The sequence below is a fragment of the Sus scrofa genome, chromosome 2 (genome assembly GCF_054392235.1).
Source record: "Sus scrofa isolate SSC_HxYL_T2T_F1_AM1 chromosome 2, Sscrofa_HxYL_maternal_Yorkshire_Landrace_v2.0, whole genome shotgun sequence".
Taxonomy (NCBI): Eukaryota; Metazoa; Chordata; class Mammalia; order Artiodactyla; family Suidae; genus Sus; species Sus scrofa.
The window spans coordinates 15,976,372-15,995,876 of NC_139384.1; the positions used below are offsets into that span (position 1 = coordinate 15,976,372).

At 37.0% G+C, this 19,505-nt stretch overlaps 2 protein-coding genes across 2 annotated transcripts; both read right to left on the reverse strand.

Annotated features, from left to right (window-relative positions):
* Nucleotides 1-5,418: 5,418 nt before the first annotated feature.
* On the reverse strand, nucleotides 5,419-6,351 carry LOC100524192 (olfactory receptor 4C3D-like). The gene has a single exon (XM_003124209.4). The coding sequence runs from the start codon at nucleotides 6,349-6,351 to the stop codon at nucleotides 5,419-5,421; it is 933 nt and encodes a 310-aa protein (XP_003124257.4).
* Nucleotides 6,352-18,345: 11,994 nt separating this feature from the next.
* LOC100524015 (olfactory receptor 4C3D-like) lies at nucleotides 18,346-19,278 on the reverse strand. The gene has a single exon (XM_003124208.4). The coding sequence runs from the start codon at nucleotides 19,276-19,278 to the stop codon at nucleotides 18,346-18,348; it is 933 nt and encodes a 310-aa protein (XP_003124256.4).
* Between the last annotated feature and the right edge of the window lie 227 nt (nucleotides 19,279-19,505).

Here is a 19,505-nt window from a genome sequence, read left to right on the forward strand (position 1 = left end):
ATTACATTAGAGATAACATGAGTTTGAGGGAACTCCATTTGGAAACAATGCCCACCACTGAAGCCAGCCCCAGTGGTGCACCCTGAAGAGACACAGAATGAGCACTTATAGGATGCTGGCCCTAGAGAGCTGAGGTTCATACCCAAGGAATGATTACGATGAGTTCAGATGTTGCATCTTCCTGTACATAGAAAAGATATCAGTTCCTTAAGTTGAGATATCTAGTTTTCTTTAATTAACAATAATCTTTTGATTCTAAATACCTGGTCTTTAGTTGAAAAAAGCTATATATTCTGCCCACCTACCCTTCTTGCCTCTTCCAACCAGTCTCTCAGAATTATATGAGATGCTGGACTTACATCCTCAATTTTGTCCACCTAATAAAACGTAATTACCAACTTTTAGGTGTGAATTATTTTTTAGTTGAGAGTTTGGGTGATGATTACAAAGGAACTCAGAGCAATCTTCTCTCCTTGGCCTGAACTGTATGAGGGTCTGGAGCCTTGGTACCAGCAGAGGCCTCTTGTGCTCATCCATCACCTTGGAGAGTGCACAAGAATTTGGCCAAGTCTCTCATGGTGTCTGGATTTTCCTAGTGTTTATTGATGATCCTGAGTTTTATTTGGCAGTGTCTGTTACCTGGATCCCCAGTTGAAAGATTTTGGAGAGTAACTCCCACCCTATTTTAAAGGTATAATGGGAGGCTGTTTGAAAAAGAACTGGGAGAAAATCATCCTGATTGAAAGATATTAGCAGAGCCTGGGATGTGCTAAAGAAACTGAAGAGTCTGAGCTGCTAGTGTGGGGAAGAGGCTGACCTGACCTCTTTAAAGCCAACCTCCAAATATCACTCTAGATCCACCCATGTACAATACTTACAGAGCTCACTCTTGTAAGTTCCTAAATTATACTAAAAGAGATCTCAGCCCTAAATGGCCAAATTGGGCTGATTTTGTTTGAGTGGGATGGTATGCAGCTAAATAAAAACACTGACTTGATAAAAATATTTTCATAGGCTTCGGACCACAACCAAAAGCCTTGTAGGGGAAACATACATTTCTCTTCCAGTGACCTTGAGATCTAAATGGCTAAATGTTCTATCTGTTCTTCTTAGAGTGTGTGTGTGTGTATGTGTGTGTGTGTGTTTTGAAAACATGACCTCCATCATATTTTGGAGAGTAAACATAAACTTTCAGGGTCTTGTTTAGTGCCATCCTCCCCAATCTCTTATGGGGAAGCCTCTTGTGTTCTATTTGTTCGAATCACTGTTAATATATATTTCATTGGGCTTCTCATTGTGGCTGAGCTGGTTAAGGATCTGATGTTGTCTCTGTGAGGATGTGTGTTCAATCCCTGCCCTTGCTTAATGGGTCAAATTTCCATACCTGCAGTGTAGGTCTCAGATGCAGCTTGGATTCAATCCCTAGCCTGGGAAATTACATATGCCCTTGGTGTGGCCATAAATTTTATTTAAAATTTTTTTTTTTTTAAAATTAGTACCAGACTAGATTAAATTTTCTTTATTAGGAGAACAAATTTTCTTCAAGCACTGCCCTTGAAGAATTGTGGGCTTCTGCTGTTAAATGATCTGTACTTGTTTTTTTTATTTAAATATTGTGATTTTTGGTTCAATAAATATGTATTATTTCAGAGTGACATGTGATCTTGCTTGTTTTAGAAAAATTTTTTTTTTTTAGCAAATTTCTCAAATATCAAAATCTAACTTAAGTTCTTTTAATACCCAGAAAACTCTGGGGTCCATCAAAGGAACACTGAGACAACTCAAGAGGAACTTTAAAATATTTAGGCTGGAGTTCCCATTTTGGCACAGAGGAAAAGAATCCAACTAGGAACCATGAGGCTGCAGGTTTGATCCCTGGCCTCGCTCAGTGGGTTAAGGATCCGGCTTTGCCCTGAGCTGTGGTACAGGTTGCAGATGCAGCTCAGATCTGGGGTTTCTGTGGCTCTGGTGTGGGCTGGCAGCAACAGCTCTGATTATACCCCTAGCTTGGGAACCTCCATATGCCACAGGTGCAGCCCTAAAAAGACAAAAGACAAAATATAAATAAATAAATAAAATAATTAGGCTCCTTTGCTATGTTAAATTACTTGAGAAACATTGTCAAGTGACTGGAGATGTATCTTTGTTTATACTGAATAGGTAAATGTGTTTATTATAGCTATTCCAAAATCTATATGAAATTCCTAAAACTTCACATGCCCTGATATCAGACATAATCCTTGTTACTACCTTAAAACGTCATATATCACAGATATCTCTCACTTTCCTGCCATTTGTCCTTTATGGGCAATCTTTATTTTACATTAAGGCTTTCATAAAATGAAGATCTTCAAGAAAATTTGTAAAAGGAACTTTTTGACAAATTCAAGGTTCTGGTGGCCTTTATTTAGGTAATATCACTGAGCCAAGTCACATAAGGCAAAACTATAATGGAAAACCTGAAGACTTTATCATGTTCAATGTTAATTACAAGGGTTTGAAGGAACTCATAAATATCATTTATAACTTGATGATTTTGGGGGGAAATACACTGATCTTTGTTTTCCAGAAAAAGTTTCCTTTTGTGCTATGTCCCAAAACAAGTTGATAAAGTAAACCTATGTGAAAAAAAGATGAACCGTCCTATTCTCTCTACCTGAGCTGTCCAGAATGTGGCTTCTCCAGCTAGGTCTCCTGTGGATTTGATGGTTTATTGCAACCTGATTATAACTTGTTGCATTAATTTAATTTAATTTGTTTCCAAAACATTTTCTTTGTGTCTCCCTATTGTGCTATGACATTGCCAATGTTACCAGCTGCATGACTTATATCTTGTCTGTTTTATAAGATGTTTTCTCTTACATAAACCAATGTGTATCCAAGACTCCAATAAAATTGAACATGTCTGAACATCTTGACTAAATAGATCACATTTATGACTCTTAGAGGATAATTGTAATAGTGTGATTCTAGGTATGGGAAGGAAGGGAAAATATTTCCTGCATCAATTAGACTGGTAAGACAGAGGATCCAGAGAAGGGAAAATATTTCCTGCATCAATTAGACTGGTAAGACAGAGGACCCAGAGAATTTTAACTTCTCAACAGGGTCTAATCCATAAATTATCACCAGGAATGGCACAACAACAGTATCTATTTCACCTGATCTGGGATGAATTTCCTATTGCTGTAGGACAAAAATTGTTCATGAAATGTCTGCCAGATGTTGGTTGACTTTTGTGAACTAAAATATTGCCTGCCATGTGAATAAACAAATGATGTGGCAGCCATCAACCACCACATTACAGCCACCTTGATGGTAAGCCCTGAGGGAACACAGGATGGAAACAGAAAGTACCAACCATTTAGCAGTCACCTGACGCAGAGATCCTGTATGGGGCACCCTGAGGAGATTCAGGATGAGAAAGCACTGGATACTGACCCAGAGGCTGAGATGCCTATCCAAGGAATGAGCAGTGCACCCAGATGCTGCATCTTCCCATATGTGGAAAAGTTCTCCATTCTCTAACTTGATTTATGAAGTTTTCTTTTAATAATAGTAATCTTGATATTCTGACTACCCATTCCTTTAATGCAAAAACTCCCATATATTTTGGCTCTTCTCCTTGCCTCTTCATAACACTTTCTCTGCTATATCTGAGATGTTCTATCCTAGGCTTAAGTCCTCAGAATGTCCACAAAAATAATATAACTCTCAATTTTTAGGTTGTTCTTTTTTTGAGGGGGGGTGATACTAAAACCACTTGTTGAATAAACTCTCTTATCTATTGTATATTCTTGCCTCCTCAGAGACAGCCATGTACAACCTAGCAAGCACATTCTCAACAGTACTATTCTGGTGCATTGATGTATGTTCAAATTATGGAAGAAATAGCTGAGGTTGACCACTGACTTGGAGAAAGTGCTTCTGAGTGAAGTAACATAAGTTGGAGGGTTGTAGTCAGAGAGGCATGGATTAACAGAGATGCAATAATGGAGAATCTTCTGGTATTCTCCACATATTTAGAAGCACATTGCGGGTATCTCCCACTTTCTGAAGGTTCACTTTGGTCATTTAAGTTTGATGAAGGTCTATATTAGTGCATATTTTCACTTATGAGAAAGAAATCTAAAGTGGATTTTTGCTTTTACAAAAACAGCAATAACAACAACAACAACAAAAAACTGCTGCTATACTAGTGTTGGTCTTTTGTAAAAGTGAAATGGCAGAACTTGAACTTTCAAAGAGAGGAAAATACAGCACTGTAATATACTGCTACACATGACATAATTTTACAACTATGGATGATATCTCCTTGTGGTTCAAAGTGAATTATTAAAACTGCAGATAATTTTTTATCTATAGACTTATACATCAGATAATCATGTTTCATTATAAAGAAAATAGTTTTGAGTCTTAAAGACTTTGGTTGGAAGTTTGTATCTGAAATTTTGAAAGCAAGCTGCATTCCACTGTGATATTTTCTAGCATACTTTATGGAGGAAGCATGTGTGATATGAGAGGCAAGTTAATTAGTAAAACTCCTTTGGCTTTAATTTGCTTTTCTGTAAAAAGGGGATGCTAAAAAAGGAACTACGAATTTTTCATGTGTAAATCAAATGCAGTGAATATGTCTGATAGTCAATAAAGCATTAATTAATTAATGTAAATATGTTATCAGACCTACAGAACAATAGCTTTGGAACTAATCATATGCCTTTTTGTTCAAATTTGATAAAGGATGCTTAGCCTTGTTGCAAATGACTCAAGTCATGGTATGGAAAATGAAAACCTTATTTTATATTCAAAGCTGTGAGCCACAGGATATTTAAGTATATAGAGCAAATTTAAAGTAATTTCAAATTTTCTGGCTTATATTTTATGCCAAGTAAAGAAAGAGATTGTGAATTATTCATTCCACTTTTATGAGTGACTCTCTTTTCACTTTTGGTGAATTCATATTACAAAAAACATGCTGTGATTCCTTTTTGCAACTCTTCGTTTCCCAGGCACGTACTAAGAAATTCTATCACTTATTTACTTTAATATGGGCCTAGCAAAAACAGAAGAAACTTTGAGACCAAGGTGCACTGGAAAAGTCAGTTTCATCAAAGTCACACAATGAAGGATTTTAAAAAGTAGTATAAGACTCTGGAGTAAAAAATACTCTCTACTCATAAAACTAGAGTTATATTGTTTTTTATGCATTATCTATTCTGAAGTTATGAACATGAACATTCAAGCCTTGCTAAGGCTATTAAATATTATCAAGTGCCTAATAAATGCCTAGCCACTATTAAATAATCAACAAATATTAGTTTTGGTCTTTATTTCTGTCACCAATCCACAAGATTTCTTAGTTTTCTTTTATAATTTACAACAGATATCAACCTCCTTATGTACATAAATTGTCAATTTCTAGGCACCAGGCACAACCCAAGTTACTCTCCTCTTCAACAAACCCTTCATGGCATTCTTCACCTCTGTGTTTCTCACTGTATAAATGATAGGATTTAACATGGGAGTGAAGGTTCCATAGAACAAACTCACCAACTTATCCACGGGGTAGGTGGCCACAGGACGTACATAGATGAATATACAAGGGACAAAAAAGAGTACCACTACTGTAAAGTGGGAGCCACAGGTGGAGAGGGCTTTGCGTCTTCCTTCAGAGCCATGGGATTTCAGGGAGCTCAGAATGACCATGTAGGAGATGAGGAGCATGAAAAAAATGAGCAAGCACATTCCCCCACTGTTAGCTGATACCACTATTGCACGCCAGTAAGTGTCACTGCAGGCAAGTTCGAACAGTGAGAAGAAATCACACATGAAGTGGTTAATAATATTGGGACCACAGAAGGGCAAGTCAAGGACAAAAAGAATCTGCACAGTGCCGTGGAGTATCCCTCCGATCCAGGCCACCACTACCAGGAGCTGGCAGAGCCCATGGCGCATGATGGTTGTGTAGTGCAGAGGCTTGCAGATGGCCACATAGCGGTCATAAGCCATGGCAATGAGGACAATGATCTCTGATCCTCCCAGGAAGTGTTCCAAAAAGAGCTGAGTCAGGCAGCCACCCCAGGAGACGGTTGTCCTCTGATAGAGCAGGTCAATGGTAATTTTGGGGGTGGTGACAGAAGATAAGGAAGTATCGATGAAGGCCAAGTAAGTGAGAAAAAAATACATGGGAGCTGAAAGTGTGGGGCTGAGGGAAATGATAATGACAATAAACATATTTGACAGCAGGGTAAACAGGAAAATGAACAAAAAAACAATGAAGAATATTTTCCGCAAGTGTGGATTCTGTGTGAATCCCAAGAGAACAAATTCAGTCACATTGTTGGGAGGCATGGGGAGATCCATTCAACTAAGGACCACCTTCCAGGTCCCTGAATTTTCTACAAAGGAATAAAGGATGATATGTATTAGTCAGAAAAGAATTATAGTCTCAGTTTTTCAAAACTAAAATAGAGTAGTCACTGTCAGTGAAGAGCCTGTTTCTGGAAATCTTGCCCCAGTTCTTGTTTCAATTCTTTCTTATGTTCTCCATGATAATTTATATCTCTTCAGAAACCTAAAGTCTGTCACCTGTGAAACATCTATAGGGCAACACTGGGTGAGTAATTTACTGAGAAAACACTGTGCAATCTTTGAGAGATCTGGCTTTTCCTCTTGGTTCTATCTCCAGATGACTTTGTAAGTCATCTCAGTGTCCCACAATTCTGAGCCCTCCTCTGTGTGTGAGAGCTTACACTTTATAATTCTCAGTTATATTGTATAAGCTGAGAGTTCTGCTATACAGGTAAGACTTATTCTCTCTTCCATGAGAATTATATAAACCCTCAACTCTCAAATGTAGAAAGACAAGCATCATCAATAATTATCTGCCATAAACAGCCAGTTTAGGGAGATGTATATGTTGTTGGCGACACCCTTCCTGGTACCTACCCGAACATATATGATATTCAACTGTATCCTCACTTGCCATAGTGCCTGGAATAATGTTTACAGGATCTGAAACCTGTTAGATGTTAAGTAAATGCTTATGAATTGCCATTCTCCATGGGTGAGAACATGCATGCTTCTCCAGACAATAAACCTAGGAGGAATTCAAGTATTTTCACCCCCCTACTCTGCTTAGCACTCCTCTCTATGAAAAACAGATATAAACATTTTAGAAGAAGTGGCATTCCAGTTTTTTCCTGAAACATTTTATAGGTTAAGTGTGAAAACATTAATTGCCTCTAGGTAAGAGAGTGTTACTGGGTCATTTGACTTTCATGATATTATATTTATTAATCAATGTGTTTATTCTTTAAAGTTCTCTGCCACATACAACTTAACAAGGTCATATTCAGTAAACTACCACTTCCATAGATTAGGATTAAAAGAAAACAAAGTTCTTGCATAGGTGTTCAATAAGCAATGACCTATCAAGCAAAGGAAATCCTTATTTTCAAAGTTCTAAAAATAGAAATTTAATGTGAAAAGCAAAGAGAAATAGTCTACTAGGTAAGATACATTACACACGATGTGTATATACTTATATACATGTACACAAAAACATACATAAAGTCTTCTATTTATTGTAAGTACCTATGAGAAGTTCACTCACTATACAAATACAAAGATTTATTGGACTCTATGTATGTGAATGTATGTTTGTTTCCACAAAATCATGAAGTACCTCCCTGTTAAATGCCCTTAATGCCTGAAATTTCATTACCAAAGAGCAGCAAGCCATCTATCCACAATGTGAATGAACTTCCCACTCCTTTATATTTCTGACACATGCATTCTCATGCCTTCTTCTCCATCTTCCCATAGCATCCTTCCTCCATTATTCCTGGTTGTAGGTGACTGTGTTACTAATAGATTGAGAAATTTGGAGACATAGATTTCCCAATGAGGGGGGAAGAAAACTATGAACATAAAAATGTATTCCTATAAAAAGCATGCTTTTTTTCCTTTCAAAGTTAATTGAGTAAAGATCTTTATTTTTTTAATTTTCTGAGATGAAATTTTATACATACATGGAAACAAAGTGCAGCAACTTCATTGTGTTCCTTTATTCTGAGATGGACTCCCCAGCATTTCAGAGAAGTGTATTGTGTTAATAAAACAAGAATTAAATATAATTACTGAAAGCGATTTAGAAATAACTGTGAAGAAATAAAAATCACTGCTTCTTTTTTCTTTGGCTCCACAATACTCTTTCTAGGAACAAACCTAAAAGGAAAACATTTCTAAAGGAGAAAAATCATTATTTTCATATATGTTAATACAATTATTAAGAGCTGTGGAAAATTTAGAAATGACAAGGAATGTTCAACTTTGGAGAAATGGAATAAAAATATAGTGAATCTCTTTGATTAATGTGTACTTTTTAACAAAAGTGTTTTTAAAACAAAACGTATGACATCATAGGATCATTCTTAGGTTGTACAGTAAACTGGAAAAAATTTTGTATGCAAATTTGAATTGTATAATTATTCTACATTATTTATTTCCAACCAATTTTATTTTTCTTCTAATGAATTTAAGTATATATGACAGAGAAAAATAATCCAAATAGCTTTACTTCTCAATTCATAATCTTCTACTTGTGTCTATCTTTCTTCATGTTTCACATCCTGGATAAGGGATTTAAAGCTCAGACTTGTGAGCATGAGAAGTGATTTTATAAATTTGTAAGAAGCATTTAAACTCAAGAGTCTATGATTATATGATTTCCTGGAAAAAAATCTCACCTATGAATTTGTCTGACACAGCTCCATGGAAAGGGCCCCCAGCAGCTGTTGGTTCAACAAGAAAGAAGCTGTTAAGAGTGAAAATGATAATGATAGTAAGTGTCGCTGATTTATAAACAGTATCTTTGCATAAGGCCTTTCTCTTGAGCCTTATATTGCTACCACATAGGCTCTTTGTAGGCAAATTCCATGACGTTTCTTAACTGTGGCTAATTGGACCTCAGGGTTATTTTACCACCATTAGCCGATCATGCCAACAACCCAATAATTTCATAGAAACTGAAAAGCAGAGGAGTGCTTTTTCTATTCATCTTTAATTTTGAACTCTTCCTTAAGGCTAAATGAGGCTGAAATACTATGATGAGAGAAAGAAAAAAAAAAAACAGCAATTTGCCTACCTCTGAAATATGGTATTCGATAAGAAATGAGCATAATATGAAGTCTGAATATTGATGATTGTATAAATTAAACAGTTAGGTAGGTAACTATCTGACTTAATTTTCTTTCATGATAAATGTTATTTTATGGACTCACACTTGGCATACGGAAGTTCACGGGGCCAGGGTTGAATCAGAGGTACAGCTGCCAGTAAGCCATATCATGATGGTCTTTGCCACAGTTGGTGGCAATGCCAGATCCTTAACCATTTAAGCAAGGCCAGGGATCAAACCTGCATCCTCACAGATACTATGTTGGGTTCTTAAACCACTGAGCCACAAAAGGAACTCCAATATTTTATTTTTAATTACCATTCATGCTCAACATAATATTTTAATATCATTTTCTGATGTGCACTAGGTCGTCCTTATGAACCCTATTATAATATTGGCACTTCACATCAAGTAAAAATTACACTACATCTTCAGAGTAGTTGTTTCCAGTGCCAATTCTGGAATTAGATGAAGAAGATAATGGTGGAAATAATTCCACTTTTAAATTATATTCAAAGATGGTAAAATGCCTTTATTTGCCATTTAAATTTAATCTCAAAGTATACTTATGTAAAAAAATTGGCAACAATATCCATAGCTTATAACTAGAAAATACAACATAGGGAATGAGAGCATCATTTTCAAGGGGAAGTAAGAAGCTAGGTCACTAAATCATGGGCCAGGTTTTTGATCTTCAAATTGTTGGTATACAACTAAATTGTCATGATACTCTTATAGTGCCACCAACTGCAAGGCCTAAAACAATTCTACATTAAAGAAATATACACCAATATTTAAAATTATTTTGTAAATAAACACAATTCAGTTCAACTCAGGAATATTTCTATATATATTTTTTCACTTCCTCTCCACATTCCAATATGCTTACATTAGTAAGAAGAGAAATAAATTGTACATAACTCTGGATGGGCTCTAGAGAAAGTATTCACTGTGGGCAGCAAGTGTCATGAATGAAAATACTTTAAGAAAGCTATCATGGGGTTCAACCTAGCTTGATTAAACATTGCAATGTGTTAGGGCCAAAATAACATTTGTGTTGGTACATGAAAATGACAGTTTGAATGAGGATTTGAGACTATTTAATAAGTTATAAGGAAAGTGAAGTTAACTTAGTGTCATCCTGGAAATATCTTGAACTTGCCTCTCAGCTCTGGAATGAAAGCCACACTTCAGAGACTTAGCATGTACTGGAAAAAAAAAATCATCATTCCAAACCTCACAAAAGATTGAAATACATTTGTTAGGTGGCAATCCAGTCTCTACTTAAATAACTACAGTGCTGCTTATACAGCTTGTTTTAGAATGCTTACACCCACCTAGTCTAGCCCTAAGCCCTAAAGTAGCATGGAATGGAAAACAAGTCAAGTTTAGATCTAAATTGTTGTCCATGAAAACAATTTTCACAAGAGAAGTTCCTGGAGTAATACCAGAAAAGGCAGTTCCCAGAATACAAATGCAAGGACAGAGTGGTTTAAAATCCTAAAGGGACAGCAACACAGGATCTCACACTTGAAGAGTAAACCAGAAAGAAAGCAGGAGAAATTTTAAATGGATCTTGGCACAGTTGATCAGAAGCTAACTGAGGAATGGTGTGATATTTGGAAAGCTCAGAGATTAATTAGCAAAAAACAAGTACTTGCTACATTGATCTTATGGGCGGTTTCATACATTTCAATAGGTAGAGAAACAGTCTCAAAATAACAAAGCCCTCAAGAGCAGAGATCCCATTGTATTAATTCATTCCAAACATCTTTCATCCCATAAGGTCACCACTTAAGTTGTTTACCAGGAAGAAGAGGTGGAATGAGGTCTCAAAACTCTTTGGATTTTACCTATAATTGAAGTAAAAGCAAATAGAACAATAATGTGGCAATAAACACATTGGCTTGAGCAGAATCACAGAACTTAGAAACACCTTCCAATTTACCTAAGTAAATTACTTGTAGAAGTAGGGCAATTTTTAAGGTTAAAACAGGAGATGATGGCATAGTGTGAAATAAAATTCATGTCTCCTGATCCTGAAGCTAGTGTTCTTCATCATGTTTTCATAACCACCGTATGCTTGGAAATATTGCTATATCCAAGGTCCACTGATTTCCTGAAGAAAGCATATTGTAGCCATGAAATGGGAGCTGGATCTTTCTGTCAAAAGAGGAAACTGAAAACACATCTACGACATATACACACATTTGAATTTATTTTTATTTTAGAAGCACTTTTCATTTATGAAAATAGCTACAATTAATTCACAACAAAATCTTTGAAGTTAGGCATTGGTTTATTTGAGAAATCCTTTCTTTGGTCAACTGTGGAGAAATCATTCATTTTTTTTTAAATGTACATATTTCTTATAATTCATCTCAGTTTTAAAAGAGGATTCCAGATTCAAGGAACTAAGTGGAAAGCTAAATGTTAATTAGAGAAATTATTTTACAGATATATTTTACAGTGTGCTTCTGAAGAAAACCCAAGCATAAACACTAGTAATTACTGTTAATCTGAAAAATTACCACTGCTTATGGCATATAAACAATAATATTTTCATAAAAAGCTATAATCAAATGCAAGCACCAAAAGAGTCTATGGATCAATCCAAAGATCACAGGATGTAGATTAAGAATATTTGGTCTCAAAGTGATTTACAGGTCATATGATCTAATTAGGGATTCTCTTACACCATTTATTTCTATAAATTAAGAAAACAAAATCTTAATTTTATAATGTTGTTTTAACCATTTCAGAACCATTCATAATTTTCACATCAGTTTAAATAAATTAAATTTTATATTCACTTACAGCACTTGCCAACAGAATAAGAACTCCAATAACCTTTGATTAGTTGTATCAGTTATGGGTCAAGAGTGCTCTGGCAAGAATCTTCTTTCTATTTCATATTCCACAGCATCTTAGATACCAGTTGGCCAAATAGCTTTCTGAGAACCCACTGATTTTATATATAGGCACAGTATATAACCATGTAATTAGAAAGAATTTTTGTTTGTTTGTTTGTATGGTTTTAGGACTGAACCTGCGGCATATAGATGTTCACAGGCTGAGGGTCGAATGTGAGCTGTGGCTGACAGTCTAGGCCATAGCAAGGTGGGATCTGTGCCCCATCTGTGAACTACATACCATTCATGGCAATGCTGGATACTGAAACCACTGAGCAAAGACAGGGATAGAACATGCAACCTCATGGATCCTAGTCCACTTCATAACTGACTGACCCACAAAGAGAACTCCCTGAAAGGAAAATTTTCCATTGCTACAAAATAAGAGAAGTTCTGAGGGAAAGGTCTTTTCTCTGACAACATTGAAACTATTGAAAGAGAATCAGATTTGGTTTTAGAATGATGAAGATCGGAATACTAGCTCTGACTCTGATATTGAGTGTGTTATTTAACCTCTTTGAACTTCACTCCTCCACATATGTGGACCAGGGATAACCATAACATCTTTTAGGTGCTTTTAGTGTTAAGCGAGAGGTATGAAAAGAAATTTAGAGTAATAAGATATGAAAATTTAAAGATCATGATAGAAATAAAATATTCATTTTGGGCCATTTAATATCTGAAATCACATTCCTAGGTTTATGTGATAGGAATAGGTTTATGAATATACTAGTTGTGTTTTTGCCCTCTGTATTCTTTACTGTATAAGGAACAGGGGGTAACATGGGAGTAACACTAATAGTGAACCCTGCTATGGCTTTATCCATGGGAAAAAGTACAGAATGTCTTTTTATGATGCACAGAATGTCACAGAATCATAAAAATACAGGCACAAAAAACAAGACAAATTGTGATAAGGGAGCTACAGGTAGACAGGACTTTTTCCTCCCTGCACAGCTGTGAGTCCCAAAGACACACAGGATGAACACGCTGGATACCAACCACATTACAAAAGTGATCACCATTGCAGCAACCAACACTTGAACAAGGTAAGAGTCAATGCTGGTATCTGTGTTGGGGGAAAATGTCACATATGAAGGGATCCACGATGTCTGAACCACAGCGTGGAAGCCAGGAAGGGACAAGGATCTGTCCAATCAATCACAGAAAACCCACCTCCACCAGGAGGCATCACGTGTCCTGGTTCATGATGGTCATATAGTGCAGAGATCATGTATCAGACACAGCAATCTACCATAAGGACCATAAGGACAGCAATCTACTGAAAGTTTGATTGATTTCCCTGACCATTGCAGACACAGCCAGTTTTGTAGGTATTTGTAAATTCATTATGCATTTCTTATTGAAAAACATGAAGAGTGGTGCATGGCATTTTCCTTTAGACTGATGAATAAGAAATATTGACTGCCATATCAGTAAATAAAGGATATGGCAGCCATCAAGCATTATATTACAGATACCTGGACAGTGAGCTTTGAGGGAACTCAATATGGAAGCAATGCCCACCACTGCAGCCAGCCCCAGAGGTGCACCCTGAGGAGACACAAGATGAGAGAACCCAGCATACTGGTCCCACACAGCTCAGGTGCATACGCAAGGAATGAGTACAAGGAGCTCAGATGCTCCATCTTCCCATACATAGAAAAGGGATTAATTCCTTAATTTGAGATATACTTTTCTTTACTTAACAATAATCTTTTGATTCCAATTATCTGGTCTTTTGTCAGAAAAATCCATGTATTCTAGCACCTACCCCTTTGTCTCCTCAGAGTAGTCTCTCAGAATTATTTGAAAGGCTGTGTCCTGAACTTTAGACCTCAGTATTATCTACCAAATAAAATATAACTGCATTGCCCTTAGTCTCCTCCCTCACTGCTCTTAGCCCACACAAGAATTGCCCTGTTGCCATGTCCTGTGCAAGTGGCTCCTGGCCACTTTATCCTGCCCCAGAGGTGCCCCACTGTCTGAGAATCCATGTGTATGCAGTGAAACTATTTCTATGGTGGCCGGCCCCTCCTCCTCTGGCCCTCCCCAGCAATGGTGCCTTGCTTCTCCTGTGGGTCCAGACCTCTTCCAAGGTTCCCTCAGCTCCCCAGCCAATGGACACTTCTCCCTAGCCTTTCAAGCTGTCTCCACAGAGCCAACCCTAGTCTTCTCCCCAAACAGACTCCAAGCCTGATCTCCCCATCCAGCCCCCTCCTGAGCTTCTCAGGCTGTGGTGTCCAGAGCAGTGGTGCAGATGATCTGTGCAGCTCTCACTCTGCTTTGCCCTCCTCAGTCCAGCTGATGAGTTTTCTCTGCAGGGACATTTGGAGGTCCCTCTGTCACAGCTGATCTCCTGATCAGTTAAGTGTCTTTCCCAGGTTTGGGTGCTTTTCCTCTTTAACAGCTCCCTCAAAATGGTTCTAGTTCTGTCCTGATTCTTTTTCTCTCTCTCTATTTTTTTTTTCCTTTTGTTCTACCCAGTTATGTGGAGGGTTTCTTGCCCTTTGTAGAGTTTCAAGGTTTTCTGTCAGTGTTCCATAGATGTTCCTTGAGAATTGTTCTACATGAAGCTGGGATTTTTCGATGTGTTTGTGGGTGAAGGTGAGCACCATGTCTCACTCCTCTGCCCTTTTGATTCTCTTCTTATGTGGGTTTCTGTGCCCTCAATGATCTGTATTTGTTTTTTTTTTAATTTGGATTTATTTATTGACAATTTGGTTTGACAAACAGGTATTGTTTGCCCAGTGACATGTGATCTTGTTTGCTTTAAAAACTTTTGGATATTTTTAAAAGTTTCTGAAATCTCAATATCTAACTTAAGTTCTTTTAGCCTCCACCAACCTCTAGGGTACTTCACAGGAACACTGAGACATCTCAGAGGGGAGTATTAAACTAATTAGGCTGCTATGGAATGGTAAATTACTTGAGTAACACTGTCAAGTGATTGGGGATAAATATTTGTTATACTGTATAAACATGTTTATCATAGATATTTAACGATGTATGTAAAAGTCCTAAGATGTGACATGCCCTGATACAATGATATTAGTCATAATCCTTGTTCTATCTTATAATGCAACATATCACAGAAATATCCCACTTTCATACCAATTACATTGTATTTAAATGCTTAACCATGCCATTTCAAGTTTTTTCCTTTACAGGCAATCTTTATTTTACATTAATGCTCTCATAAAATGAAGATCTTTAAGAAAATGCATAAAGGGAACTTTTTGAGAAATTCAAGTTTCTGATAGCCTTTGTTTAGACAGTATCACTGCACTGAATAACATATGGCAAAATTCTAATGGAAAACCTGAAGACTTCATCCAGATCAACATTGTTTAATTACAGGGGACTGAAGGAACTCATAAATATCAATTATAGCTTTCTGGCATTTTTAGGGAAATACACTGGACTTTGGTATTTCTTTTCCTAAAAAGGGTTCCTTCTATGCTATGACATAGAACCAGTTGATAAAGTAAACCTATGTGAACAAAGATGAACCATCTTATTTCTCTCTAGCTGATCTGTCCAGAATGTGGCTTCTCCAGCTACGCATCCAGTGGATTTGATGGTTTATTGCTACCAGATTATAAATCATTACATTAATCATTAATTTAATTTCATTGCTTTTCAAATTGTTTTGCTTTGTGTTTCTCTGCTGTGCTATGACCTAGGCAATGTTGCTAGCTATATGATTATATCCTGTCTATTTTATAAGATGTTTTCTCTTACCTAAATGAATGTGTATCCCAAACTTCAATAAAACTGAACATGTCTGAACATCTTGACTAAATATATCACATTTATGCCTCTTAGGGAATGGTTGTAATGGTGTGATTCTAGGTATGAGAGAGAGGAAGAAGGGAAGATATTTCCTGCATCAGTTGGACTGGTAAGACAAGGATCCAGAAAATTATAAATTCTCAGCAGGGCTTAATCCATAAATTATCCCTGGGCATGGTACACCAACAGTATCTATTTCACCTGATCTGGGATGAATTTCCTAGTGACACAGGACATAAACTGTTCATGAAATGTCTGCCAGGTATTGGTTGAGTTTGGGGCCCAAAGGGAGGGACTGTGAATTAAAATATAGCAGGCCATGTGAGTAAACAAAGGATGTGACAGCCCTCAAGCCCCCACATTACAGCCACCTTGAAAGAAAGCCCTGAGAATGGAAACAAAAAGTACCTGCCATGTAGCAGTCACCTGCTATAGAGATACTGGATGAGGCACCCTGAGGAGATTCAGGATGAGGAAGCACAGGACACTGACCCAGAGAGCTGAGGTGCCTATCAAAGGAATGATTTCAGTGAGCCCAGACCCCTGCATCTTCCCAAACAGGGAAACGTCCTAAGTTCCTTAGATAGGGGGTTTTCTTCTATTAATGATTATCTTGATGTTCCGACTCCCCACTCCTTTTGTGCAAAACTCCTATATGTTCAGGTTCTCCCTTTGCCTCTTCATAACACTTTCTCTAAATTATCTCAGATGCTCTATCCCAGGCTTGAGTCCTCAGAATGCCCACCAAATAAAACATCACTCTCAAATTTTAGGTTTTTTTTTTTTTTTTTAATTGATACTAGCAGCACTTGTTGAAGAGACTCTTTCACTATTGTATATTCTTACCTCCTTGGAGATTGTCATGCTCAACCTAGTAAACTTATTCTCCCCAGTACCATTCTGGGGCATTGATGTAAGGTCAAATTATGGAAGAAATAGCTCAAGTTGACCACTGACTACGAAAAGTGATTTTCTGAGATGTAACGTGAGTTGGAGTGTAGTAAACAGAGATGCATGGATTAACGGAGATGTAATAATGTAAAATCACCCGCTATTCTCCACACACTAAGAAGCACATTGCAGGTATACCCCACTTTCTGAAGGTTCACATTTGCAACGTTGATTTTATGAATGTATATGTTAGTGTATATTTTCTCTTGTGAGAAAGAAATCTTAAGGGGATTTTTACCTTTACTAAAAAAAAATAGTAATAACTTTTACCATAATAGCATTTATCTTTTGTAAATGTGAAGTGGCATAACTTGAACTTTCAAAGAGAGGAAAATACTTACAGTGATGAAATATCTTGCTACACAAGAGATAATTCTACAACATATGGTTGATAACTCACTGAAGTTCAAAGTGATTTATGAATAGTAGAGATAATGTTGTTATCTATAGAATTTAAATATATCACATATAATTATGTTTCATTATAATGTAAATAGGTTTGAATTCTAATGACTTTGGTTGCAATTTTGTAGCTGAAACTTTGAAAGGAAGCTGCATTCCAGTGTAATATTTCCCAGCACACTTTATGGAGGAACTATGTGTGTTGTGACAGGCAAGTAAATTAATAAAACTCTTCTGGCTTTAATTTGCTTTTCTGTAAAAGAGGGATGCTAATGATGGAACTACCATTTTTTACAAGAGTAAATCAGCAGAGGAGAATATGTGCGATAGTCAATAAAGTATTAATTTGTTAATATAAATATATGTATCACCTCTACAAAGCTGTAGTTTTGGAAAAAAATCATATGCCTTCTTGTTCAAATTTGATAAAAGATATTGATCTTTGTTTTGAATGACTCAAGTCATGGTATGGAAAATGAAAACATTTATTTTGTATTCAAAGCTGTGAGCCATAGAATATTTTAAAAATGGAGCAAATACAGAGCAATGTCAAATTTGGGGGCTTATATTTTATGTCAAGTAAAGAGAGAGATTGTGAATTATTCATTCCACTTTTATGAGAGACTCTTTTTTCATTTTTGGTAAATTCACATTATGAAAAACCAGCTGTGATTGCTTTTGCAACTGTCCCTTTTCTATGCACATACTAAGAATTTCTATCCTTTGTTTTAATGTAGACTCAGCAATAATGGAAGAAGTTCTAAGACCAAGGTGCTCTGGAAAAGCCAATTTCATGCAAGTAACACAAATGAAGAATTTCATAAAGGAGTAGAAGACTCTGGAGTAAAATATACTCTATACTCATAAAACTAGGGTTATACAGTTGTTTATCCATTGTCTATTCTGAAGTTATGAACATGAATATTCAAGCCTTGCCTAGAAATTAAATGTTATCAAATGTCTAATAAATGCCTAGCCACTGTTAAATAATCAACAAATATTAGTTTTGGTCTTTATTTCTGTCACCAATCCACAAGATTTCTTAGCTTTCTTTCACAATTTACAACAGATATCAACCTCCCTGTGTATATAAATTATCAATTTCTAGGCATCAGGCACAACCCAAGTTACTCTCCTCTTCAACAAACATTTCATAGCATTCTTCACCTCCATGTTTCTCACTGTATAAATGATAGGATTTAACATGGGAGTGAAGGTTCCATAGAACAAACTTACCAACTTATCCACAGGATAGGTGACCAGAGGACGTACATAGACGAAGATACAAGGGACAAAAAAGAGTACCACTACTGTAAAGTGGGAGCCACAGGTGGAGAGGGCTTTGCGTCTTCCTTCAGAGCCATGGGATTTCAGGGATCTCAGAATGACCATGTAGGAGATGAGGAGCATGAAAAAAATGAGCAAACATATGCCCCCACTGTTAGCTGATATCACTATTGCACGCCAGTAGTTGTCACTGCAGGCAATTTGCAGCAGTGAGAAGAATTCACACATGAAGTGGTCAATGACTTTGGGACCACAGAAGGGCAAGTCAAATACAAAGAGAATTTGCACGGTGGCATGGAGTATCCCCCCAACCCAGGCCACCACAACCAGGAGCTGGCAGAGCCCATGGCGCATGATGGTTGTGTAGTGCAGAGGCTTGCAGATGGCCACATAGCGGTCATAAGCCATGGCAATGAGAACAATGATCTCTGATCCTCCCAGAAAGTGTTCCAAAAAGAGCTGAGTCATGCAGCCACCCCAGGAGATGGTTGTCCTCTGATAGAACAGGTCAATGGTAATTTTGGGGGTGGTGACAGAGGAGAAGGCGGCATCCATGAAGGCCAAGTAAGTGAGAAAGAAGTACATGGGAGCTGAAAGCGTGGGGCTGAGGGAGATGGTAATGACAATGGACAGATTTGCCAGCAAGGTAAATAGGAAAATGAACAAAAAAACAATGAAGAGTATTTTCCGCAAGTGTGGATTCTGTGTGAATCCTAAGAGAACAAATTCAGTCACATTGTTGGGAGGCATGGGGAGATCCATTCAACTAAGGACCACCTTCCAGGTCCCTGAATTTTCTACAAAGGAATAAAGAATGATACCTTTAGTCAGAAAATAATTGTAGTCTCAATTTCTCAGAACTAAACATAGTAGTCACTGTCAGTGAAGGGCATGTTCTTGGCAGTCATCCCCCAGTTCTTTTTTAAAATATTTCTTACTTTCTTCATGATGACTTACATCTCTTCAGTCACCTCATA